This window comes from Physeter macrocephalus, chromosome 2 (genome assembly GCF_002837175.3).
Source record: "Physeter macrocephalus isolate SW-GA chromosome 2, ASM283717v5, whole genome shotgun sequence".
NCBI classification, from domain to species: Eukaryota; Metazoa; Chordata; class Mammalia; order Artiodactyla; family Physeteridae; genus Physeter; species Physeter macrocephalus.
This window is the reverse complement of record NC_041215.1, coordinates 17,867,559-17,892,825: the sequence shown is the minus strand read 5'-3', so window position 1 is coordinate 17,892,825 and position 25,267 is coordinate 17,867,559. Positions and strand designations below refer to the sequence as shown.

The window sequence follows — 25,267 nt, the reverse complement described above, 5'->3', positions numbered from 1 at the left end:
CAGAAGGTGGGGAGCTGGAAGCCAGGCAATGGGGGGCTGAGGGGATGGGAGGCTGGAGGTCAGAAGGAGAGGACACGGGGCTAGGGAGGGGTAGGAGGTGGGAGAATAGTAGTAGGAGTGGACAGGTGGGTAGGCAGGTATGGGGAGGGGACAGAGCGTGGGGGATGGTAGTTGAACAGATAGAAACATGGGAGGTGGAGGAGGCTTCGGGGAGGCAGGTGGGCAAATGGGAAGCCAGGAGGTCAGGAAATGGGAGGCCAGAGGCTGCACTGTCCCCTCAGCAAGAAGTTCTTGTGGGAGGAGCTGGAGCTGGTATGGGAGGAGGTGACCTTCATTTATCAAAAGCTATGTGAGTGCCCAAAGCCCATGACCAGGAGGGCGTGGGGTCCTTCAGCTCTGGCCCACCTGAGTCCCCTCCCCCTACAGAGGCGCAGGAAGAGGAGCTCACGGAGAACCTGGTGAACATCCAGAAGATGCAAAAGACACAGGTGAAGTGCCGCAAGGTGAGCAGAGAGCACGGGGACCTTGCGTGAGTTGGGGTTATGGGGATCTCTGCCGGCCTCTACCATCAGACTGGAGCCAGAAGGCCTGGGTTCAAATCTCAGCTCTGCTACTTACTGCTGTGTGACTGTGGGCAAGTCACTTCCCCTCTCTGGGCCTCAGTTTCCTCATCTGAATAATGGGTGTAACAATACAGCCCTACCTGACCGAGTAGCTTCATTAACTGAGTGATAAGCACTTTGAAGGCAGCTGGAGTGTGATAAATGCTATATTATATGTTTCACCATCATCATCATTATTATTATTATCCTCCCATCTCCCCGGCCTCAGGTCCTGACCAAAATGAAGCAGCATGGGTATGAGACATCCAACTGGCCAGAGACTGAGGAGTTGCCACCAGGAGGCAGTGGCTCCTGGAGGGATGACCTCCAGAAGGAGCTGGGTGACATATGGTGATGCCCAGCTCCCACTCTAACCTCTGACCCCTGACCCTCATCTGCCCTGTGCTCCTCCCAATCAGATCAAGCAGCGACCACCAGAACCTGGAACCCACCTGAGTCCAGATCTCCCTCTCCTCCTAGGACTCATCTCCGCCCCTGCCCCCACCATGGCCTCCCTGCCCCAGCTTTGAGCAGTCCAGAGTCCCCCGGGGCCCCCAGATCCCCATCTCCCCACAGGTCCGCTGTGCACCTGCTGCAGAACTCCTTTGGTGGCCTTGCTGTATACTCAGGGGGCCCCCCCAGGGCTGCGAGCCTCAGGGGTGAGTGGGGTTGAGCAGCACTCCAGGGTTGGGGGAGGTTCATTCTCCAGCTTCACACATGGAGGTCATGTTCAGAGGCCATATTTGGGGGTGGTTGGGTCTGTTGGGTCTTATTCTGGGGTCACATTAAGTAATGTTCTGGGGTGACATTAAAGAGTCCCTGGAGGTTTCATCCGGGGTCACTCAGGGTCACTGTGATCTTTTTTTAAGGGTCAGTGGGGTAAAATTCAGATGTCATCGAGGTCATACTTTGGTGTCATGTTGGGTCACATTCAAGGGACATAATCAAGGATCACATAATATCAAGGGCACTGGGCCCATATTCAAAGGCCACTAGAGGGTAACGTTCAGGGTTTATGCCAGAATTGCACCTGTCCCTCCTGCAGGCTATAAGGGGCACCGATGCCTGAGCCCTCCACTCCCCTCCTGGGACTTGGACTTGGACTCAGACCAGGACCCTTCCCAGCCACCACTCAGCAAGAGCTGCTCCTTCCCGCCTGGTGTGGATCCTCCCCTGCCTCAACCTACCCTTCCCCTCCTGGCCTGCCCTGGAATCCCAAAGTACAGGCCCTTCCAACTCCCAGCCTGGGCATCTGCTCCCTGACCTCCAGCCCTGGGGTCCCCTGGACCAGGCCAGCCTCTGACCCACCCTCTTTCTCCATAGCCTGAGCAGCTGGGACTGCTCTCCCTGAAGACCCCTCCAGAGAGAAAATAAACTAGCTGAGACCCTCCTGCACCTGTGGACTGCTGCTTCCTGTGCCTGAGAGTGACCCCCACAGTTTACTACCCAGTCTTGGGGAGGGTGTGGAGACCCCAGGGACTGTTCGGGATATGTGGGCCTAGGGTCAGGGGACAGTGTGAGGCTGGATTTAGTATATGACAAGGTCAGGGGTAAGTCTGTCTAGATACGAGTGGCCAGATAGGCCCTTGGCGATCTGGCCTGCTGTCCCTACTGCCCAAATGGGGAAATTGAGCCCCCTGACCCTCATCTGCCCTGCGTTCCTCCTAATAAGATCAAGCAGCGACCACCAGAACCTGGAACCCACCTGAGTCCCTCTCCTCCCAGGACTCCTCTCCGCCCCTGCCCCCACCATGGCCTCCCTGCCCCAGCTCTGAGCAGTCCAGAGTCCCCCGGGGCCCCCAGATCCCCATCTCCCCCCAGGTCTGCTGTGCACCTGCTGCAGAACTCCTTTGATGGCCTCGCCATATCCTCAGGGGGCCACCCTAGGGCCCTGAGCCTTAGGGGTGAGGGGGGTTGAGCAGCACTCCAGGGTGTGTGGGGGGAAATCATTCTCATCTCCGCCCAGGGTTTCGGCCCGGGGTCACGCTCTGACACCCCACCCTCCTCTTCCTCTCAACCTCCAACCTTCGTTCTCTCCCGAATCTATTCTAAAACGCCCTGCCCCAAAGAGCAAAAGAGGCCCCGCCTCGGATCACGCTAATGAGACTCCGCGAGGCCCCGCCTCACGGGTTATGCAAATAATGTTCCCGGAGGCCCCGCCCCTCTCCCCGCCGCGGAGTCTGCGCTGCGCGGCGCGGCGCGGCGCGGCCGGCCGACGGCGTCTCCATCTCTGCGTTCGCTCGCTGGCCGGCCGTCTGTCTGTCAGTCCCGCCGCGCCGGGGCCGTCTAGGTGGAGCCGGGGCTCAGGCGGCGTCAGTCTAGACCTGGTGAGGGGGAGGGCCTTGGGGAGCCCCCTGTACCCCTTCTCGCCTGCTTCCGACCCTCGGTCTGTCTGGCCAGGGTTCGGTTCCTGTGGGTCGGGTCCCCTGCGGGTCCAGCGCGGGGAGGGGGAGGGGAGGCTGCGAGCTGAGGCTTGGGGACCGGGCTGGGGGAGGGGAAGATGGGGAGGGGACCCTGGTGAGGCTGACGGTGATTGTGTGGTTGTCGTTATGTGTCAGTGTGTGGCCGTATGAGTGATTGTGTGGCTTCAGGGGTGTCCGTGTGGTGTCTGTGACTGTGTCTCCTGTGGCTGTCATTTGCGGCTGTCGCTGTGGGTATCACTGTGATGGTGAGTGTGTGGTGGCTGTGTTGTTGGGGTCGCCTTTGAGTGGCCGTGTGACTGCTGTCACAGTGATTGTGTGGCTGGCTCGGTGTCTGTATGGTTGTGTGCATGTGACTGTCATTGTGTGGCTGCTGTTGTGTGTTCCTTCTGATGGTGGGTGGGGGGCCGTTATTGTGTTCCAGTGTGTGGCTGTGATCATGTGCCTTTCCTGTGTGGCTCTGTGTGCGAGTCTGTGCCATGGTCCATGTCTGTGCCCTCGTGTGGCCATGTGGCTGCGGTTGTGGATGGCACAGGGCGCTCCTAGGACTGTCAGTGTGGACGAGAGACTGTTAATGTGTGTCATCCTGTGCCTTGTAATTGGGGGTGTGACGCTGTGACCAGTTCTGTGACACCCCCTCCACTGTGTGTGGTGACTCTTTTTTTGACATGGCTCTTAAGTGTGTTGGCAGCCTCGAGTCTGTCCCTGACGGTGGTGGAGTGAGGGCTGTGTGTGGGGCTGTGAGGTGTGTGAAGGACCTCCTGTGGTGTCCCAGTGACCGTGTGTGGGGGGGCATTTGTTTGATCTGTGTGGGTGTCTGTGACAGGCCCTGTGCACACTGTGCTGTGTGTGTGTGTGCAGTTATGTGTGTAGTGGGTGTTGGGCACCTGTCTGAATGAGCGAGCCTGTCTTGTTCACCACAAGGCTGGCACCCAGCACAGGGCCTGGAATCCAGCAGGCCTTTGATCCTTGTTGGTGGGGTGAATGAGTGCTGTGCGATGGTGTGTGTGTGTGTGTGTGTGTGTGTGTGTGTGGTGTTTGGGATGGAAGCTCTGGCTGACTTGTGTACTCTGGGGGTGCCGGTGTGTGTTTGTGTCTCTAAGAAGGTGAGGGGGCCATGGCCAGGTGGGCATCTTGGGCATCTGGGCTCTCTGGTGACCCTCACCCTCACATGTCACATTGCAGAGCAAGCCACGTGGATGGGGCACTGGACCCAGAGTGCCTACCCTTACCTGCCTGGGCCTCAGTTTCCAAATCTGTGCAATGGGGGTGACCATCCCTGCCCTGCTGGCCGCCAGGAGTGGCTGTGAGTCTGTGGGCGTGGCAGCGGCCTTCAGGAAGTCATAGGGCCCTTTCACAGGTGAGGTTAGGCTGGGAGAATGGGTCAAGCAGGTGTGACTGCGTTGGCCTTTCAGTGCTGGGGACTGAGGTTAGACTGGGGGGAGGGGAGAGCACATGGAGGGGGAGATAGCCCTCTCCTGATACAGGAAGGCAGACGGGCTGGGAGGAGGGGGAAGGAGGGAGAGAGGGAGAGGCAGCTTGGAGAGAAGGAGGGCCTGGCCATCAGCCCGAACCAGTCAGGCACAGCCCATGGGGACAGGAGAGGGAGGCCCCTGAGGGCCATGGGGGAAGTGGTATAGGGAGAGGGGCTTGGTGGGGGTGGGTGACAGGGAACATGGGGTCTCCTGTAAAGCATGTGGGGAAAGAGTATGGGGTCTCCTAAAAACTAGTGGGGGTGAGGACCCTTCTTTGTCGGGGAGGGGTCCACATTAGCTGGAGAAGTCTCTGCTAAAGGCCAAGGGCATGGGTCCCACATGCTAAGGAGGCCAGGCCCTCCTAAAAGGTATGGGGTCAGAATCTCCTGTGTAGGCTGTTGGGGGAGAAGACCACTATACAATCTGTGGAGACCCCAGCAGAGGCTGAGCTGAGCAGGTTGTGTCAGGGGAGGCTGGTGCCTCCAATGGGCAGGGGCAGGGGCAGGGGCAGGGCAAGACCTGCATATGCGGAGGTGTGGCCAGAAGGCTCAGGGGGCGGAGCCAGGGCTCCTTGGCTGTAGTCCGAGGGGCCAGGGATGGGGGCCAGGTTGTGGCCAGAAGACTCCACAAGCAGGTGACCTGAGCCTCCCCTTAGGCCCCACCCTGGCAGTGCCACTCCCTCCCCTCCTCCACAGGCCCGGCCTTCACCATGGCGGGAGGGAGACCTCAGCTGAAGAGGAGTTTCTCCATCATTCCCTGCTTTGTCTTTGTGGAGGTGAGGAGAACAGTTCCTCCCCTGCCCAGACCCTCAAGGGGGAGGAGGCACTTTCGGAAGTGGCAATCTGGGGTTCAACCCAGCTCTGCCCATCCTTACTGTGGGACTCTGGGCACCTCACTTACCCTCCCAAGCCTCAGTTTCCTCATCTGTCAAATGGGCATAATTACAATCCCTCTCTCCTAGGACTGTTATGAAAGTAAAATGGATTAATTCATGGAAGAGGTTTAGTATGATGCCCGGCCCACAATAAGAGTTACACCTGTGGTAACTCTAGTATTTCTATCAGTAGTATTTTTTCTTTCTCTGTTGGTCTGTTCCTCCACTACCCACTCTCTCTCTCTCTCTGAGCTCTGGCCCTGTCCTCTCTCCCTCTTCCCAGTCCCATCTCCTCTCTCCTCTTCATCTCTCTCTCTATCTCTCCCCCTTGTCTCTGTCTCCATCTGTGTGTCTCTATCTCCGTGGCCCAGCTCAGGCCTGACCCTCTCTGTTCTTACTGTCTCTCTCCCCACCCTGGCTGGGCGGCAGTCGGTGCTGCTGGGCATCGTGGTCCTGCTTGCTTACCGCCTGGAGTTCACGGACACCTTCCCCGTGCACACCCAGGGCTTTTTCTGCTATGACAGTACCTATGCCAAGCCCTACCCAGGGCCTGAGGCTGCCAGCAGAGCACCCCCGGCCCTCATCTACGCCCTGGTCACCGCTGGGCCCACCCTCACGGTGAGACTGGGGGTAGCCTGGCTCAGACTGTGGGAGGGGCCTTCCAGGAGGCAGGAGGGCCAGGTGGAGATGGATGGAGGGCTGGGCTTGAAGGCCAGGAAGACCACGCCTCGGTCTTGCCCACAGATCCTGCTTGGGGAGCTGGCACGTGCCTTTTTCCCTGCACCACCGTCAGCCATCCCAATCATTGGGGAGAGCACCATTGTGTCCGGGGCCTGCTGCCGCTTCAGCCCCCCGCTGCGGAGGCTGGTTCGCTTCCTGGGTGAGTGACTCGGTCAGGGGTCAGCCATGCAAAAGGGCTATGGGCCAGGCTCAGATATAATAAGAATTCCAAGGTGGGGAAGACCTAGAATTGCCATGATGGTGACTTCATGGGGAAAGAGGGATGTGTGCTGAGGTCAGTCATGGTGGAGGTTCTAGAGACATGGGTGGGGCCTAAGTCAACCATGAAGACAACTATAAGAGGAGGGCCCCAAATTACCACAAGGAGAGTCTCAGGCAGAAAAAGCACAGGACAGACACCAGGGGGCCCTGGGGGCAGGGAGATTAGAATTCTGGCTGCACTTTGAATATGGTCCGAGCCATAGTTGGTGGCCTTGGGGTAGGGCAGAGCTCATCCAAAATGGTGGTCCCTGTGGCAGAAGGCTGGAGATCCAGCCCTGGCTGAGTGGTGCTCCAGGAGAAAAGTGATCAGCTCAGTAATAGCGAGTCCAGGGGCAGGTATAGGAGCCCCAGAAATGCCATCACGGTGGTCCTAGGAGGTCCCTGGCATGGGCCCAATCCTGATGTAATGCTGTTGAGGGGTCCCAGCCCAGCTATAATGGATTCCAGAGGAGGGCCCACTCCTGGCATATTGGTAATCCCAGAGGGACAGAGGCCAGAGGCCCAGAATGCCATCATGGTGGTCCCAAGGGAAGAGGAACATGGCCCAGCTATTATGGGGTATGGTGTTAGGGGGAGTCCCAGTTATGATTTAACGTCAGTCACAGGAACAAGGAGACAGGGGCCTATATGAGCCGTAAGGGGGCTCACAGGAGGACGGCTGCTGGGCCCTGGCATGAACCCCCTTTCCTACCCCACCCCAGGGGTCTACTCTTTCGGCCTCTTCACCACGACCATCTTCGCCAACGCAGGGCAGGTGGTGACCGGCAACCCGACGCCGCACTTCCTGTCCGTGTGCCGCCCCAACTACACGGCCCTGGGCTGCCTGCCACCCTCACCGGACCGGCCAGGGCCCGACCGTTTCGTCACTGACCAGGGTGCCTGTGCTGGCAGCCCCAGCCTTGTGGCCGCTGCGCGCCGCGCTTTCCCCTGCAAGGACGCTGCCCTTTGCGCCTACGCCGTCGCCTACACAGCGGTGAGCCCCGAAACGGGGGCACGGCAGTAGGGGGGCGGCCAGCGGGCAGGAGACCGTCTGGGCTGGAGCCTCCAATCCCTCCCCGAGTGAGGCCACGCATTACTGTGACACCGTCCCTAGGGCGGAGGCTCCCACTCCTCCCCTTGGACCCTGGCCACGCCCCCTTGGTGTCTGGCCACGCCTCCTGACCCACTAATGCCACACCCAAAGGAGGCTATTGGCTCAGCACCCTGAAGCCTAGCCAAGTCTCCGCCATGCTACAGGTCCTGGATATTGGCTGGGTGACTTGGTAATGGGCTTTCAACTCCATCCCCTGGAGCCCTTGCCCTCCAGTTTGTCCTCGCCCTTTATTGGCCTGGCCACGCTTCTGACTCGACTTCACTGGAACTTCCTGACTCTGTCCCCTGTCTTTCCCTGGGTCGCACCCTCTGTTGCTTTGACTCCTTTTTCTGGCATTGGGGACTGTGCTTCTAACCCTGTCAGTGGTCCCCAGGGGTTTGGGACTCCACCTCCTGGAGCTCCTGGACCTGTCACTTGAGCCCTGACTCCACTCTCTGACTTTGTGGCCACACCCTAAGCCAGCAAGCATCCTTCCCCATCCCACCTGGACCTGGGGCCCAGGTCCCCCAGAGACCTGGGCCCCAGACCCTATCCACTGCTCTTTGGTGCTCAGGCCACACACACACCCATCCCTGCAAAGGCCCACTGGGGGTCCATGACTCCATCCCCTGAACTCCTGTCCCCCGGGCTCTGTTCCCTGGAGCCCCTGGCCGGTGCCTCCAGTCCCATTGTGGCTTCTCAGGATTCTGGCCACACCCCCTATCCCTGAATGCAGTGTCCGCTTGGGTTTGGGAACTGCTGCTGCCATGTCTCCTCTGACCCATCCGGCTGCTGCAGATGTACGTGACGCTCGTGTTCCGCGTGAAGGGCTCCCGCCTGGTCAAACCCTCTCTCTGCCTGGCCCTGCTGTGCCCCGCCTTCCTGGTGGGCGTGGTCCGCGTGGCTGAGTACCGCAACCACTGGTCTGACGTGCTGGCCGGCTTCCTGACAGGGGCGGCGATCGCCACCTTTCTGGTGAGCCCCCTTGCCATCCATCCCTGACCCAAGAGGCAGGACTGCATGATGGTGAAGGGTGTGGACCCTGTACCTCGGGCAAGTCCCTTAACCTTACCTAGCTTGGACATTCTCATCTGTGAACTGGGATAACGGGACTGGGACCAGGGTAAGGCGAGTGAGACACTCGCTTTGAGCACAAAATTTAAGGAGGAGCCAAAACACTCAGTAAACAAGATAAATAATATTTTAATGAAACATTTTTAAAAATCAAAATTAATGCAAAAACCTATAATGTCCAAAATACCAAAGGTTTAAATAAGGACAGGATCAGATCCTCTTACACAACTCGGCCTTACTTGCCTCCCCGTGTGGAATAAGTAATAATAGTACCTATCTCTTAGTAAAGTGGAAAGAGCAGTGTTTGGCACATAGTAAGCACCATAAAAGTGTTAGCTGTTTTTGAAATCCTGAGCCTCAGTATCCTTATCTGAAAAATGGGGATGGTAATTTACCTTACTGGCCTCAGGCCTCAGCATGCCCCCTCCCTCTGTCACAGGTCACCTGTGTCGTGCACAACTTCCAGAGCCGGCCACCCTCTGGCCGAAGGCTCTCCCCTTGGGAGGACCTGGGCCAAACCCCCACCGTGGACAGCCGCCTCGAAAAGTTAAGTGTGGCCCAGGTAAGGGGGGCCGGGGGCTGCTCCCGGCTGGAGAGGGTGGTGGGTGGAGGAGGACAAAGGAGGCAGGAAGTCAGGCAGGCAGTGGGGGTCTCAGGGCCATGGAGAGGTAGAAGAATCACTCACCTCTGTGGACCTAGGTCCCGGGGGGACCGTCGCACAGGATGCAAGGGCGGGCCCCCCCCCTCCCTCCCTCCCTCCCTCCCTCCCAAGGGAACATGGTTAATCCTGAAAACTTGTTGTCTGTTCCATTGGGCTCTCTGCCCGATGAGCCCCTTGTGGCTCTGGCCAGTGGGGCCCAGGGGGCCGCTAGCCCCTTCCCTCTGCCTCTTTGTCTCAGGAACCCGAGGCCTGCAGGCCGCATTCGACACCGGCACGGCTCACCCCATCCAGTGAGTGTCGAGGGACTGGGAGGATAAACGGGGGGACTTCCAGATGGCGGTCACTGCCACAGAGGTCTCACCTGTGCTCTCGTGACCCCTCCCAAGCTTTCTAACCCCCTGACTTCTGATCCCTAGAGCCGCAGAACTGCGCCCACCGTGGCCACCTGATCCCCAGCTGCGTGTCCTCCAGGGCTCCAGCCATGTGTTCATCACCCCGTGTGCCCCGCCCTCGGTTGAGGTCTGAGCCAACACCCTTGCCTCTGCCCCTGCCCCTGCCCCTGCCAGCACCAACCCCCAGCCAGGGCCCCTCGCCCTCCTCCCCTGGGCTTGGGGGGCCGGGCGGGGGTGGTGGCCGTGGCCGGAAGCTGCTGCTGCCCACACCCCTGCTGCGGGACCTGTACACCCTTAGTGGACTCTATCCCTCCCCCTTCCACCGGGACAACTTCAGCCCTTACCTGTTTGCCAGCCGTGACCACCTGCTGTGAGGCCCAACACCCACCCAGAACCTGCCCAGTCCCCATTTCTTCCCTGCCACGCGTGTGTGTGCGTGTGCTGTGTGAGTGCCAAAGCCCTTGTCCCCAAACCAGCCAGGCCCAGACATCAGAGGATGGCTGGAAGGACATCCAGGGGACCCCCTGCCTCTCTTGCCCTCTGGGACATCCAAGTGGGCATAATTGGGAGATGGGTCCTTGCCTCCTAGGATTGCCCTTTTAAGGGCCAAAGCCTGACTCCACTGGCCATTGCCCAGCCAATGGGAGCCCCCCAGTTCTCAGAATTCTGGCCAAAAGGAGTTTACTCCAGCCAATAGGAGCTTCCCCATCATTTCTTAGAATCCTCAGGCAAGAGGGCAACTCTAGCCAGTGTTCAGCGTCTGAACAATGAATAGGAGTCCTTGGTTCTCAGAATTTCTAGGGTGGGTGGGTATGATTCCAGTCACTGGGGGACCGCCCATGTCTAAGCATGTGCAAAGGAGAGGAGGGAGATGGGGTCATCTTTTGTCATCGGGTCCTCTCTCCTCGGAATCAGAGAGTCCAGCTGGAGGGTGGGGGGCAGGCTCCCCCATGGCAGGGTCCTTGGGGTACCCCTTCCTCTCTCAGCCCCTCCCTCATGTGCAGTCTCTCACCCAGTCCCCCCTAACTCCCAAGTTATGCAGGGCTTGCCCCATTTCAGAGGTTTTGGGGTTCAGGGTGCTGCATCCTTCCTTGCCTGTGCCCAGGTCACCCCAAACCCTTCTGTTATTTATTAGGGCTGTGGGGAAGGAGGTTTTTTCTTAGAACCCACCCCTGTTCTTCACACTGCCCCCCATGCCTCAGCCTCGTACACATGTGCCATCATAGGGGCACAGGTGGAGCAAAGAGGGCTCCCCACCCCAGGCAGCCAAAGGCAGTGGGCAGGGGAGACACTGCCCCCTTTTCCTGCCCCCTCCTCATCTTTAATAAAGACCTGTTTGTAACAGAAGTTTGGCCACCTGCCTTCCTCCCCCAGGTGGCAGGGTGTGGAGGACTTTAATTTGGGGTCTAGGTGTCAGTGAGGCTGGGTGTGAGTGTATTGTCACAGGGCGATCGTGGAGAGGCAGCCTGGGTCTGTGGGGTCCGTGACTTGGCTTGAAATCCTGGCTCAGCATTTCCTGGTTGTGTGGCCTCAGGAAAGTTAATTAACCTCTCTGTGCCCTTGTTTCTTCATGTCAAATTCGAGCAGCCCTACAAGCTGCATGTAAGGCACACAAACACACGGTGAGGGGCCTCATAATGACTGCCTTCCCCAGACGGCTGGCCTGTTTCTGACCATGGCCAGGGTGCAGAGGGCACGGGGGATCGGGCGCGGGGACCCTAAGGGTTCTAATAGAATGGGGCGCGGAAGGCTGCGGGAACCTCCAAGTTGAATCCCTGACTACATGGATTTGAGCAGCGGTTCTGATTATGAGGTTCTGCTGAGAACCAATCCCTGAGGACCCAGCAGAGACCAGGGGAGGTAGGAGGGACACGGAGCCACGGACCACCTCCCTCCCCCCCCGCACACGCTGTGGCTCTTAGGGACTTCAGACAGGCCATTCAGGGCACGGAGTCATCCAGAAACCAGGAAAGGGGAGTCTGCTTTCCTTCTTTCTCGTTTATCCATTCATCCATCCATTCATTCAGCAAACACTATGGAGCACCCCACCCCCCGAGTGCCAGGTGTTGTTTAGTTAGGCACAGGGGCTGCAGCAGTGAGCAGAACAGACACAAAATCCTGCCCTCATGGAGCTCACTTTCTAACACCTGAGAGACAATAAACAAGATAAATAAGCTATACACAAAACCACAATTCCAAATTTCACGAAGGTCTGGAAACCAAAATTTGTTTCTCATTTGTGGCAAAACCTGACCTGAACTGACATAGGTTATTATAGCTTTTCTTTATTTCACTTTACGTGACTATTCTTACGTTTTGCTGCAGATAAAGTGTTCGACTTAGAATGTTATCCCAGTTCCAACTCGGGGTGTTATTCAGTGCGTAGTATTTACACCGTAGTACCTTTCGAAAATCTGAAAAATTCTGAATTCTAAACTGTCGGATCAAGGATTTAGGTCAGGGATTGAGATCGCTGATATGTTACATTGATAAGTGATAGAGAAAACTCAAGCTAGAGAAGACAATGGGACAACTCTGGGATGGGGACACAGCTTGCAATTTAAAGAGGGTGGTCAGGGAAGTTCTTTCTGAGGAGTTGGCACTGGAGATGAGGTGGGAAGGAGGGAGGGAAGGGAGCCATGCAAGTATCCGCAGTGTGGAGCGGGGGCAGCGTTCCAGGCAGAGGGAACAGCAAGAATGAAGGCCCTGAAGTGGCAACGTGCCGGCTGTGTTCGGGGAACAGTGAGGACAGCTGTGCGGTTGGAGCTGAGCAAGGGACAGGGAGACGGAGGGGGAGGAGGTGGTGGGGTGGATTGAGGGCTGCAGGGAATGAGATGGACGCATGAGAGGGCTTCAGGCAGAGGAGGAACAGAATCATGGAGCCCCCTGCTTCACCGCCCAGAGCTTCTATTTCCAGGGCTTGCACCCCTGAGGGCCGTGGTCCCTCCAGACGCACAGCTGCCTCCACGCGGGCAGGAAAGAAGCAAAACTTCAGCACAATGGACAGCGCCCTATAGCAACCCAGTTGGCGCTGTCCGTGGTCCTGATGTTAAGCGGAGGCCAAGAAAGGGTAAAGGCGGGGCTGCCAGACACAAAGAAGTGTCTGGGCCCGCTAGAGAGGGTGGAGACAGCAGCCCTGGCCTTGCACACACCCCCATCCCAGGGTGGATAATTTTAGGTAGAAAATTCAGACTAAGGGACTTCCCTGGTGGTTCAGTGGGTAAGACTCCATGCTCCCAATGCAGGGAGGCCGGGTTCGATCCCTGGTCGGGGAACGAGATCCTGCATGCATGCCGCAACTAAGAAGTCCACATGCCGCAACTAAAGATCCCACATGCCACAACGAAGATCCCGCGTGCTGCAACTAAGACCCAGTACAGCCAAAATAAATAAATAAATAAACATTTTTTTTAAAAAGAAAGAAAATCCAGACTAAGATGTGCTTGCTTATTCAAAAGCCTTCTTGAGGGCTTCCCCGGTGGTCCAGTGCTTAAGACTCCATGCTTCCACTGCAGGGGGCGCGGGTTCAAGCCCTGGTCCGGGAAGATCCCACATGCCGCGGAGCAACTAAGCCCGTGTGCCACAACTACTACGCTTGCGCTCTAGAGCCCGTGAGCCACAACTACTGAGCCCGTGTGCCACAACTACTGAAGCCTGCGCACCTAGAGCCTGTGCTCTGCAACGGGAAGCCACCACAGTGAGAAGCCTGCGAAGTGCAACGAAGAGTAGTCCCCGCTCGCCACAACTAGAGAAAGCCCGTGTGCAGCAACGAAGACCCAATGCAGCCAAAAATAAATAAATAAAATAAATAAAGTTATTTAAAAAAAGATCCTCTAATTTACAAAAAAAAGCCTTCTCAACATGCCCCAGTAAGTCTTACAACCTCTCAAGCTCAACTCGATCAAAACTGAGCTCCGGGCTTCCCTGGTGGCTCACTGGTTAAGAATCCACCTGCCAGTACAGGGGACATGTGTTCAAGCCCTGGTCCAGGAAGATCCCACATGCCGCGGAGCAACTAAGCCCGTGTGCCACAACTACTGAGCCTGCGCTCTAGAGCCCGTGAGCCACAACTACTGAGCCCGTGTGCCACAACTACTGAAGCCTGCGCACCTAGAGCCTGTGCTCTGCAACGGGAAGCCACCACAGTGAGAAGCCTGCGAAGTGCAACGAAGAGTAGTCCCCGCTCGCCACAACTAGAGAAAGCCCGTGTGCAGCAACGAAGACCCAATGCAGCCAAAAATAAATAAATAAAATAAATAAAGTTATTTAAAAAAAGATCCTCTAATTTACAAAAAAAAGCCTTCTCAACATGCCCCAGTAAGTCTTACAACCTCTCAAGCTCAACTCGATCAAAACTGAGCTCCGGGCTTCCCTGGTGGCTCACTGGTTAAGAATCCACCTGCCAGTACAGGGGACATGTGTTCAAGCCCTGGTCCAGGAAGATCCCACATGCCGCGGAGCAACTAAGCCCGTTCACCACAACTACGGAGCCTGTACTCTAGAGCCCACGCGCTGCAACTACTGACCCCACGTGCCTAAAGCCCGTGCTCCGCAACAAGAGAAGCCACTGCAGTGAGAACCCCACTCACTGCAACAAAGAGTGGCCGCTGCTCGCCCAAGCTAGAGAAAGCCCACGCACAGCAAAGAAGATCCAATGCAGCCAAAAATAAATAAATAAAATAAATAAATTTATTTAAAAAACTGAGCTCTGACTTATAATGTAAGTTAGACCATGACCCTCCTGTGCTCAAACCCTCTGTTGGCTCTTCATGGCACTCTGTGTAAAAACCAAAGTTCTCCCAGTGCCCCCAGGCCTTTGCACTTGAAGGTGCCTCCACCTGGAATGCTCTTCCCCTACATAGCTACACAGTTCCTTCTCTCAACTCCTTCAAGCCTTTCCTCAAGTATTACCTTCTCAGGGAGGCCTGCCCCTACCACCCTATTCAAAATTGCAAAAACCAACCAAACAATTGGCCCTTCCCTTCCCTGTGCAAACTTTTTTTTTTCTTTTTTTGCACACACTTATCATCTGCCCATAGACTATTTAAACTCTTTATTATCTCCTCCCTCGCTAGGATGTCAGTTCCACCAGGACAGAGATTTTGTTTTCTGTTCACCGCTGAACACCTGTGCCTCCTAGGCCAGGGCCGGGCACACAGTAGGTGCTCAATAAGTGTTTGCCAAATGAATGAACTAATCACTTGAGGATGCTGATAAACCAGGGAGGAACACAGACTGACCCTGAGCTCTCCACCTCCCTGTCCCCTCACCCTGCGGTCCTGCCTCCTCCAGGGAGTGCCTCTAAGGTAAGAGTCCTCCTGTCAGGACATGAAGATGGGATCCTGAGAAGGGAGGGAAAGAAGTGCTGTGTGCATGAGATACACCTAATTGCATCTCTGCCAATATACTCACTCAGCTACATTTAGGAGCACCTACTCTGCGCCAGGTACTGTTCTAGGCACTGGGGACCCAGTAGTGAAAGAAAGAGGGACCCTACCCTGGTGGAGCTGACATACTAGTGGGGAGAGAGGCAATAAAATAAATACATAAGGTTGGAAGTGATAAGTTATTTGAAGAGAAATAAAGATGAATAAGCAATTAAAGAGTGAAGGGTGTGTGACTTTACACAAGTGGTCAGGGAAAGCCTAAGTAGGTGATATTTGAGCAGAGATCTGAATGGAATGAAAACAATTAGGGATGGATATCTGGCAGCTGAGTGCTCTAGGCAATGGAACAGCAAGTGCAAAGGACTTGAAATGGGACTGTGTTGGGCATACTCCCATGTATATAACTGTGTGGAACTGTGTGATTACGGGTGTCACTACTGGGTGCTTGTGTATTTAGAGTGTTGCAAAGTGAGGTAAACCATGGGGCTGAGGTTGTGCATTTGACAGGGGAATGTAACAGCATGCCTCGTGTGTGTGTGTGTGTGTGTGTGTGTGTGTGTGTGTGGTGACAATGGTATGGTTGTATCAGAGTGTGTTTTTGTATGCGTGCAAGGGAAAGGGTGTGGGGGCATGAATGTGGGAAAGAGTGTGTATGGGATGCGTTGTGTCAGGATAGGATATGGCTGTGAGCATGTGAGTGATGGGGATTCTGGAAGTGAAATATATGCAGAGATGCTGTGTGTGTGTGTGTATGTGTGTGTGTGTCTATGTATTTGTAGAGGGATGTGGGGGTACCCGGCTTTGTGAGTGGGTGTATTGGGGGATGTTGTGGAGCTGTGTTCTGGCCCCAGAGGGAGAGAGAAAGCCCTGGAAATCTCAGTTCGGCCCTGCCCCTGGGTCTCCTGGCAACAGCACCACTTTGAAGTTACCAGGAGACAGAGTTGCCAGGGCAACAGGGGCGTGAGTGGCAGCTCTGGGGAGAAGTCTGGGTGAAGAGACCCAACCAGTGATCACTTGATCATTCACCTTGTTCCTCCTTCTCTCCCAGTTTCTCAACAGTTCTACCTTCCTTTCTTCATTCATTCCTTTAATAAACCTGTATTGAGAATCTGCAATGCCCTAGGCACTGACTGGGCACTGGAGATACCAAAGCGAACGTGACAAACAAGGTCGTGCTGTGGCTCTCCCTCAGTCTTCCAGCCCCTTCATCTTTGCCTCTTCTCTCCCGGCCCTTTTTTTATTCTATGGTCCTGCCTCCCATTGTACCCCAAGCAGGACTCCAGAAGCCCCCAGGCCAATGAGGAGGCCAGCTGAGACTCTTCTTCTTATAGACCTTCTAAGACAGCTGCTTTGCTGTCTGATGGATGTTTTGCACACGAATGTCCTCAAGCCTGCAGCCCTCCCCCGCCCCCATTTGTGCAAGTACTCAGGTACAGAAAGAGACACAAGCACATAGCTCCTCCATCTCTCCCCTTCTTCATTGTCACTGGGTAACATCAGCAGAAACACACACATACGCATCACAATATTCCTCTGAGATACCATGTGCTCCATTTTACAGGTGCGCAAACTGAGGCTAAGAGACTTTAAGTAATGTGTCAGTGATTAGGGCCTACTCCCTCCAACTCTCAACCCTTGTATTGTCTGATTAGCTTATTAGCTCAGAATAATAGTATTCATGCTGCTTCCGCCAGCGGACTCACCCAGGGAAGGGCCTTATCTCCCTCAAAGGCCTCCATTCCTTCCTCAGACTAGGTTATTTGCCCCTTCACCGGGGGAGGAGCTAGGAAACGTCGATCTAGCTTTGATGAACAGATCATTTGGACCAATGGAGAAGCTAAGTGCACTGTAACCAATGCGACCCCGTCCTGGGCGGGATCAAGGGCAGGAACGGGCCGCCGATTGGACAGAAGTACGCTGCGAATGGCGGAGACGCTGAGGCGGGTGCTAAACTCGGGCAGCGCGGCTGGTCCTGGGGAGGAGAACACAGCTGAGGCCGAACCGCCTTTGCTGCTACTCGGCGGTCCCAGCTCTGGAAAGACAGCGCTGCTATTCGCGGCAGCCCTGGAGGCGGCAGGGGAAGGCCGAGGCCCCGTCCTCTTCCTGACTCGGAGGCCTCTGCAAAGCCTGCCCCGCGGGACTGGAGCTGCGCTCGAACCCTTGCGGTTACAGGTGGGGCTGAGCGGGACCAGAGGCGGACCAGCCAGTAGCGAGGCGGACGGAGGATTGAGTGACAGGCAGAGACAGACCAATGGCGGAGACGAAGGGAGGGCAAGCCGGAGCAGCCATTATGGGACGGAGTGTGGAACGAGTTGGGGGTGGGACTATGCGAAGGTTTGTTAAGATTGAGTGAGAAACCATCCAATGAGGGGGCGGAATTAGCAAAGGGTGGTGCCCAAAGAGTGGAGTCAGGGGCGAGTAGGGGCGGGGCCAAACACGGGTCGGGTCTGGACAAGAGTTTCTGGGCCGCTGGAGTCAATGCTGGGGTCGGACGCTGTGGGCAGGTTTTCCGTGGAAAGATTGCCCTAGAGATTTGACAAAACGATATACCTTGTTGTTAACTAATACTGGGAAGTGATGAGTGCAGAATTAGAAAAACAAAAAATAAAACGGGGTGGGGGGCGGGCGTGGCGAACAGAAGAATATTCGACCACTCTGAGCTAGCTGCTTCACTCTGGAACCAGCGGTCTGGGGAGTGAGAACCACGTCCAGGAAAGTATGCAAGGACGCAGGGCTGCTATAGCTGAGAGCCTGGCTTCCTGTGATGAATCTGGCCGTTTCCTTTTTTTCCTCTCTCTAGAAGATCCGCTTCCAGTACCCACCCTCAACCCGTGAGCTCCTCCGGCTCCTGTGCTCTGCCCATGAGACCCGGGGGCCAGCCCCCTCCCTCCTGCTGCTGGATGGCCTGGAGGAGTACCTAGCGGAAGACCCCTGGTCCCAGGAAACCGCCTACCTGGCCGCCCTGCTTCTGGACACAGCTGCCCACTTCAGCCACCGGGTTGGGTCTGGCCGGGGCTGTGGGCTCATTGTGGCCCTCCAGACCCAGGAGGAGGGAGACAGTGCGACTGCCCTGCAGTTGGCACTGCTTCAGAGGTATTTCCCTGCCCAGTGCTGGCTGCAGCCCGATGCACCAGGCCCAGGACAGCACTGCCTCCGAGCCTGCCTGGAGCCAGGAGGGCTGGGTCCCAGGGCAGAGTGGCGGGTGACTTTCCGACAAGATGGAGAGATGACAGTCACCCCGTGGCCCACGCAGGCTGGTGACACCAGCTTGCACAAGGGTTCAAGCTCTGGAGGCCAACCTTGAGGTTTGGAGTGTGACAACCTCTCTATGCTTCAGTTTCCGTGGCTGGAATACCTACCTCAGGGACAGATGCAAATTCAGAGACCTAAAGATTATAAAGTGCTTTTTCTCTCATAAATATATCATTATCCTGTACATATTGTCAACATATTGTTTAATTTTGCTGTTTTGAACTTTGTAAAGAGTTTCATGATAAATGTAATCTGAGACTTCCTTCTTCTCCCGCTCAACATTGTTACTAAGATCGGCCGTGGGACTTCCCTGGCCGTCCAGTGGTTAAAACTCCATGCTTCCAGTGCAGGGGACATGGGTTTGATCCGTGGTCTGGGAACTAAGATCCCACATGCCATGCAGCACAGCCAAAAATCAAAAAACATTTGGCCACATTTTTTCATTCATTCCTTTTTCCATACTTTGTATAATTCCTTGGGTGACTATACCCCAATGTACTCATCAGATTGACTTATTTACTGCTATTAACACTCTTGTACACATATCCTGGTTCATGTGTGTGAGGGTTTTTAGGGTACATACCCTAGAAGTGGCATTGCTGGAGTAGAAGGTATGCATACGTTCAGCTTTCCTAGGTTATGTCAAACTGTTTAAAAGTGGTTAAACCAGAACTCCCATTGAGCCACTTGATGACATTTGGTGTCATCAGAGTGCTGTCTTAGGACAGGGCCTGATTCAGAATAAAGCCCTAGGAATGAATGTTATTGGTATTATTATTAGTGGCGGAGACTAGCTAGCAGCTCTTTAAACAGCTTTTCTCTCTTGGGTGCACAGTTAAACTACATTTCCCAGCTGTCCATGGTGCTTGCTAGGGTCACATGACCATTTCTGGCCGGTAGAATTTGTGAAGAAGAGGTGGCGCTCACCTCTAGGCTAGGTCCCTAAAGGCCACAGAATCTTCTGCTGTCTCTTGTTGGCTGGCAGGATTCAGAGGATCCATCTAAAGACCCCAGGGTAGCCCTGGGGGATGGTAAAGCTACAGTCTGGGCTTCTGACTCATCCCAGGGATAGCTGCCCACCAGTTTGAATTGAGAAATGAGAGAGAAAATATTTAATGTGTTAAGCCACTCAGTTTCAGGGCAGCTTTGTTAGGGCAGCTAGCATAACATACTAACTAATTCATTTTATTATTATTATTCAGATTGCCAGGCCAGAACTTCAGACTGAACTCAAGGCCTTTTACCGCTTCTCCTATGGCCTGGGCCCAGGGAAAAGATGGGGCTTACAGGTATTTATAGAAGTCATGACAGAAAACTTATATATATTTATATATCTACACAAAAGACTGTACATTTAAAAATACTGCAAGGTTGTGACTTTCTGACCAGGATGAATTGAGCAGAAAGCCAAGGTCAGCAGGCCTCACTGACCCTGCCAGATAAATCTTGGGCCTGGAGTAGCACTTGAGGTCATTCTGGGTCCCCATGCATCTGAGGGCTGGAGTCCTAGGAGCAGGCCACGTAGCTCGGGGGTGAAGGCTCGGGGGCTGGGATGAGGCTGTTCTCATAAGGGTTGGAGTAGGGGCCATTGGATAAGCCCCTCTGGGCTTCCTGGGAACCCCCAGAGCTGTAGTCAGTTGAGATGCCAGAGTCAGACACCACGAGGTACAGGTACTTTAGGTGGGGTGGGGTAGGGGGCAGCTCAGGGGGAAGTGCCCTCGGGCGCAAGAGCTGGGAGCTGGGATCCAGGATGGTGTACTCAAAGCTGGCACCCGAGGCCCCCTCTGGCCCAGGCTTCAGGGCCAAAGCGGATGAGCAGGAGGATGCTTCTGAGGCTTCATCCATGGCTGCTATGTCCAAATCACCACCAGGCTGTGGGAGGTCCTCGCTGGGTGGCCTCCGGGGTAGCAAGCACTTGTCCAGCACCAGGTAGCTGTCTTGGGCATGCTCGCTGCCCACCGGCTCCAACAGGGGCCCCTCATCATCTGCTCCTGGCTCCACTGCCTGTGTCACCCCCCAGCAGCGCTCAGAGAGGACCTCCAGGGGGGCAGGTGGGTCCTCTGTGAAGGGGGTGCAGGGGCTCCACCACAGACAGCCGTCAGTTTGGTACAGCCACAGCTGGGGAAACAGCAGCAGCCTGCTCAGAGACCGGGGATTCGGCCACAGGGGCAGGGAAACCCCAGGCCCTGAGGGGACAACCAGGCCACCTACCTGGAAGTTACCCTTGTGGGTGGTGAAGAGGCCCTCAAACTCGCTCTCGGGGCTTGGGATGCCAGGCCATATCTTCTGCTTCAGAGTCCTAGTGAAGCCAAAAGAAACGAATACCTGGGCATGTGTCACTGAACATTCACCAGCACCCCCTCAGCACCAGTCACAGGGCAAAGATACTCCTAGCCCCTTGTGATCATGATGAAGGCAGAGGAGTGCGTGGGGCTGAGGAACAGGGGCTCGGCCAAAGCATCTGCCAGGCTCTACAGAAGGGCAACTTGAACAAAGTTTTGAAGGATGCATAGGAGTTCAATATGCTCCCTCTAAAACCCACCCAGTCTTGTCTTAAGGTCCATTATGTTACTTCCCTCCACACTCCTTTCCATAGTTCCCCAGTGCATTCAGAATAAAATCCCCATTCCTCCCCACAGCCCTGCAGAAGACCCTGCATGGTCTGACCTCTGTCACTTTCTTCATCTCATCATCCACCACTTAACCCCTTACACACTTTTCTCTAGCCATACAGCTCTTCTTGCAGCTGCTTCAATGTTCCAAGCTCATTCCCACCACAGGGCCTTTGCACTTGCTGGTTTTTCTCCCTGCTTTTCATGTGGCTGCCTCCTACCAGACTTCAGGTTTCTGCTCTGATGTCACCTCCCAGAGGCCTTCCCTGACTATCCTGTCATGGCCCCATACCCCATTTATTTCTGTGATATCACTCATCACAATTTATAATCAAATATCTGTTGATTCCCTTATTTGTTGTGTGACTCAGCTATGAGATCCACAAGGTCAGGGATACGTCTGGTTTGTTCTACACTTTCTCCCCAGTGCCTAGCACATAGTTGGCGTTCAGTATGTATTTTCCAACCAAGTAAATGAACAGGGCCTTGAAAGACAACTAGGAGATTGCTTGGCAGACATGGCAAGAAGGACATTCCTGGCAGAAGGAACAGTATGTGCCAAGTCTTGGGGGTGTGAAAACACATGGTTTGTACTTGGAATTACAAAAACCTCAGGATGGCTGGTCATATCGTAAAGCATCTAAGGAGCTTGACAACAGGGGTGGGAGGCACTTGGGGTTAAATCGTTTCAGTAAGCCCATCTGGTTGATTTTCCAGAAGTTGATGAAACTGGGAAAAAGTACTCACAAAGGAGTCCAAGAAGGGGCAGCCACTGAGGTAGGAGGAAAACCAGGTGAAAGTATGCCCAAGAGCAGAGAATTTTAAGTAAGAGTCTGCGTCTGACCTGGCTTGCATCCCAGTCCTGCCACTGACTCCTCATTGTGTGACCCTGGGCAAGTGCCTGCCCCTCTTTGAGCCTAGGTCTCCACAGGGAAAGGAGTACGTTGGTGGGGAGAAGTCTGAGCCAGGTGCCGAGTGGGGCGCTCACCGGCGGTGGGAGAGCAGGGTTAGCACGGCCAGCAGCAGCAGAATGAGCACGAGGACGAGGGAGAGCGTCAGGATGAGGGGGTCCAAGTCTGGGGAGCAGGCAGGAGGTCAGGGCAGTGAGCTTGCCCCATGCTCCGCCCAGCCCCTTCTACACCCCTGCCTGGGGCCTCACCACTAGCCGTCAGCAGCGACACAGCCTCGGACCAGGCGCTCCAGAAGCCACCGAAGCTCGGCTCGGCCATACGCGCGCGGACCCTGAAGGTGTAGCGCGTTCCGCCCCGCAGGTTGCTCAGCACGCACTCAGTGCGGCCGTCGAGGATCTCCACCTGGAGGCGGGGCCCAGGTGAGAGGTGTCGCCAATAGGGGCGGGGCGGGCAAAGGAGGGCATGTGAGGGTGGGCCCTGAGGGACCGAGCCAATCAGAGAAAGTAAGAACCGAGCCCAAGCATGGGGAGGCGGGCAATGAAAGCAGGAGGCCAGGCCCAGGAAGGGTCGGGGCCAATCAGGATGGGGCCCCAGGTCGAAGAGGGCGGGCTCGGGCTATTTAACTGCGGGGCCGGAGCACAGACGGGGCGGGCCCTGAAGAAGTCTAGGGTTTGGGACAAGGGTTAAGTGGGATTGAGTCCAGGTGGGCTGGGGAAAGGGGACATTGGGAAAAGGGACAAGTCGGTGGACGTGGAGGTGTCTTGGGCCGGAGGTGGAGGGGCGAGGCCATGGGGGCGGGGCCGTGGTGACCGTCTGGGTGGGATCTAGAGGGCCTGTCGACTCTGGAGCCCTTGGGGCTAGGCCGTAGGAGCAAGCCTCACCCTCTGCGCGCCACCAGCGGCGTTCTCTGCCGAGATGTTCACCTCATAGCGGATGAGGCTTGCCATGGGTGCCCCAGGAGGTGGGAGCCAGCGCAGTACCACATGGCCGCCCTCGTCTGCCCGCCGCGCCAGCAGCCCAGCGGGAGGGTCTAGGAGCACTGTGGAGAGGGGTTGCTCAGGTGGGCGGAGACTGGGACTCCCTCTCGACCACTCTCCCGTTCCCAGCGCTCTTACCCACTTCGTTGATGTGGATGATACGGCGGTAGCGTGAAGCGCCCGAGGAGGCCGCAGTGACGCGCAGCTCTAGGGGCACGAAGCTCGACGTGTCGGCTGTAGGCAGCGAGCACCAGAAACGCACCAAGCCGCGGGTGGTGGGCGCCTGATGCAGGCGGCACGGCTTCCACGGCTCACCCCTGTTCGCCCAGGAACCAGCGAGGGTAGGGAGCAAGTTGGGAGGCATTGCCGGGACCGAGGGCGCGTTCTGGACACTACCACCAGGGGGCGTCCCAGCCCCGACGTACGCGACGCCTTAGTTCTGCTTTGGAGCGGTGTTGTCCCAGCCCTGAAGTTTGGGGTCGCACTCCAGCAGTGATCACGGGAGTGTTCCAGCCCCGACCACTAGGCAGCGTGTCAGCCCTGACCCCGTGGGCTTCGCAGTAGTGACTACCAGCGGAGGTGCCATCCGGCCCCTGGCACCAGAAGTCCCAAGGTGCGAGCTCCGGGGAGCGCTGCTCGGCCCGCCCGCCCCCTCCACCTGTGGGGCGCTCCACCTGCCCCGTCGGACTCACTCGAGCTGGTAGGAGAAGCTGTAGTTGTCCGGGCCGACCCCGGCGCTTGCCGCTTCCTCCCAGAAACACACCAAATCCTCCAACCTCTCGGTGAAGCACAGAAACGCTTCAGGCTCGCGGGCTGTCAGCAGGGCCGCTGGGGATGGGAGCCAGGGGAGGGGGTCAGGAGACCCGAGCCCCGTCCTCGGGCCACAGCACCCTCCCCTCCCTCCTGCCGCCTGTGCGGACCGATAAGGAAAAAGCCCCGCCCCTCTGTCTACCCCAGCGGGGCCCTTCGAGGGGTCTGCAGAAGTGCTGCCCCCCGAACTCCCACGCGTAGGTTGCACGTCTTATTGTCTCCCCAGACACGCCCTCCCACCCCGCGACCGGCTGAGCTGAGCGCAGCATTCAAGGCCTCCGCCTCCCGCTGTCGGCCCCGCCCCAGCCCAGGACGTGCGTGCGGGTGAGTGTGTGTGCAGGAGGCGGGGTCCCCTATCAGCCCCGGCAGGCTCCCGGCTGTCCGATAGCGCCAACCGTGCCCCCCGCCCCCGCGCCCTCAACCCCGCGGACCCAGGGATATGGCGTCCGCATGCAAACAGTGTTTACAGACGCCTGCGGCCCGGCCCCTCTGACTCGGACCCTGGTTTTAGCCTCCCTCCCCCACTGGAGGGTCGGCTAGGTCCCCTCCCCTTGGGGACTCTAGGCTACAGGGCCTAGAACCAGCACCACCCCTGCCCCATTTAGTGTTTAGCATGCCCCAGACTCCTTGAGAAGATAAAACAGGACTCTTACGCCCCTCTCTAGCTTCTCCCGCAGAACGCAGTCTGGGGATACAGACCCGCAGTATGCCATATCACGTCCCAGTCTAGGGTTCAGATGCCAGCTTGGGCTCCAGAATACAGACTTGGGTTCAGAACCTGGCATAGGACCCAGGCTGGAAGTTCAGGCCCCAGCATTGCCCTCCAGGACCTAGTGCGGGGGTCCACACTCAGCTCCACCCTTACCTTTGCTTTCAAACTTGGGGTCCGGTGGGTTGGGTGGGGGAGCCCAGGTTGCCCCAGCGAGTAGGAGACAGAGGAAGGCAACTCCAGGCCAGAGGGGTGCCCCGAGATGATACATGATGCAGCCCCTGCCACGGGAGGCCCAGGGCTCCTGCCCCCCCTTCCTCCGCCCCAGACACAGTCCACAGCTGGGTCAGCAGCTGCCTCCGCCGGACACAGCTGACCAGGCCTTCCCGGCCAGGCGCCTCCAAGTGGCAGCTCCCCCGAGGGGGCGGGACCAGCAGGCAGCCTGGGCTGAGATAAGAGGGAGGCAGCCGCCCTGCCGGGTCTGGCTAGAGAGGGCAGAGGCCCTCCAGGGCCTGGGGGCCCCTTGGGGGGTGGGGTTGGGGGGTGGCGGGAGCAGCTCTGGTTTCTGCGTAGGACCCACTTTCTTGCTGTGTGACCCTGGACAGGTGACTTACCTTATCTGAGCTTCAGCCTTTTCATCTGTAAAATCCGACTTGGCACATAGCAAACATTCCAAAAATGTAAGCTACTGATATTATCGTGCTAATCAACATCTCTTCCCAGTCTGGGTAGGAAAATAATAATCGTAATAGTGAGTAGCGGTTGAGTGTTTGCACAGTGTTGGGCAGCGCTGCCAGACAGTATGTGTGAAAGAGCCTGCATTTGTAAAATTACATATATTCTGGAGTGTGAGGTTTCATTTGTGATTTTTTTTCCTGCTTACATTTGTATACTATTGCGATTTTATTTTACAAAGAGTGTGCAGTTTTGTTTTTTTTTGTTTTTTTTTTTCGGTACGTGGGCCTCTCACTGCCGTGGCCTCTCCCGTTGCGGAGCACAGGCTCCGGACGCGCAGGCTCAGCGGCCGTGGCTCACGG

At 56.4% G+C, this 25,267-nt stretch overlaps 4 protein-coding genes across 12 annotated transcripts in view; 3 read left to right on the top strand and 1 right to left on the bottom strand.

Annotated features, from left to right (window-relative positions):
* Positions 1–1,996, top strand: part of CCDC159 (coiled-coil domain containing 159) — a 6,377-nt gene extending 4,381 nt beyond the window's left edge. The window contains exons 6-10 of one of the 4 annotated variants that reach the window (XM_028499431.2): positions 427–503; positions 832–953; positions 1,083–1,261; positions 1,648–1,761; positions 1,926–1,996. In XM_028499431.2, the coding sequence (XP_028355232.1) occupies positions 427–503; positions 832–953; positions 1,083–1,261; positions 1,648–1,761; positions 1,926–1,930 (497 nt within the window). In that variant the 3' untranslated portion in view covers positions 1,931–1,996. Of the gene's footprint in view, positions 1–426; positions 504–831; positions 1,262–1,647 lie in introns of those variants that run through there. The other 3 variants (XM_055080828.1, XR_008616063.1, XM_055080830.1) reach the window with 3 other exon arrangements.
* Positions 1,997–2,774: 778 nt separating this feature from the next.
* Positions 2,775–10,919, top strand: PLPPR2 (phospholipid phosphatase related 2). 6 transcript variants are annotated; one of them, XM_024134014.1, is made up of 10 exons: positions 2,775–2,929; positions 4,208–4,382; positions 5,193–5,272; positions 5,801–5,989; positions 6,116–6,251; positions 7,075–7,346; positions 8,244–8,420; positions 8,959–9,081; positions 9,419–9,470; positions 9,597–10,919. In XM_024134014.1, exons 3-10 carry the CDS (start codon positions 5,207–5,209, stop codon positions 9,944–9,946), a joined length of 1,365 nt encoding a protein of 454 aa, XP_023989782.1. In that variant the 5' UTR covers positions 2,775–2,929; positions 4,208–4,382; positions 5,193–5,206; the 3' UTR covers positions 9,947–10,919. The 6 variants fall into 6 exon arrangements, with proteins under 6 accessions (XP_023989782.1, XP_007106723.2, XP_023989783.1 ...); XM_007106661.4 differs by having other exon boundaries at positions 2,796–2,929; positions 5,876–5,989; XM_024134015.3 differs by having other exon boundaries at positions 2,796–2,929; positions 5,153–5,272.
* Positions 10,920–16,872: 5,953 nt separating this feature from the next.
* SWSAP1 (SWIM-type zinc finger 7 associated protein 1) lies at positions 16,873–18,473 on the top strand. Its single transcript, XM_007106687.2, has 2 exons — positions 16,873–17,131; positions 17,760–18,473. Exons 1-2 carry the CDS (start codon positions 16,883–16,885, stop codon positions 18,261–18,263), a joined length of 753 nt encoding a protein of 250 aa, XP_007106749.1. The 5' UTR covers positions 16,873–16,882; the 3' UTR covers positions 18,264–18,473.
* A 1,028-nt stretch (positions 18,474–19,501) lies between these two features.
* EPOR (erythropoietin receptor) lies at positions 19,502–24,636 on the bottom strand. The gene is made up of 8 exons (XM_007106660.2): positions 24,387–24,636; positions 23,404–23,539; positions 22,850–23,028; positions 22,616–22,773; positions 21,983–22,136; positions 21,812–21,899; positions 20,423–20,510; positions 19,502–20,329 (listed from the first exon to the last, which is right to left on the bottom strand). Exons 1-8 carry the CDS (start codon positions 24,499–24,501, stop codon positions 19,718–19,720), a joined length of 1,530 nt encoding a protein of 509 aa, XP_007106722.1. The 5' UTR covers positions 24,502–24,636; the 3' UTR covers positions 19,502–19,717.
* Between the last annotated feature and the right edge of the window lie 631 nt (positions 24,637–25,267).

Coding starts and splice junctions, on each gene's coding strand:
- SWSAP1 (XM_007106687.2), top strand. CDS start 16,883: ATGGCGGAGACGCTGAGGCGGGTGCTAAACTCGGGCAGCGCGGCTGGT. Junction 17,132..17,759: donor TCGAACCCTTGCGGTTACAG/GTGGGGCTGAGC, acceptor TCCTCTCTCTAG/AAGATCCGCTTCCAGTACCC.
- PLPPR2 (XM_024134014.1), top strand. CDS start 5,207: ATGGCGGGAGGGAGACCTCAGCTGAAGAGGAGTTTCTCCATCATTCCC. Junction 6,252..7,074: donor GAGGCTGGTTCGCTTCCTGG/GTGAGTGACTCG, acceptor ACCCCACCCCAG/GGGTCTACTCTTTCGGCCTC. Junction 7,347..8,243: donor ACGCCGTCGCCTACACAGCG/GTGAGCCCCGAA, acceptor CGGCTGCTGCAG/ATGTACGTGACGCTCGTGTT.
- EPOR (XM_007106660.2), bottom strand. CDS start 24,501: ATGTATCATCTCGGGGCACCCCTCTGGCCTGGAGTTGCCTTCCTCTGT. Junction 22,774..22,849: donor CATCCACATCAACGAAGTGG/GTAAGAGCGCTG, acceptor CCCTCTCCACAG/TGCTCCTAGACCCTCCCGCT. Junction 22,137..22,615: donor CCGCTGGTGGCGCGCAGAGG/GTGAGGCTTGCT, acceptor CCCCGCCTCCAG/GTGGAGATCCTCGACGGCCG.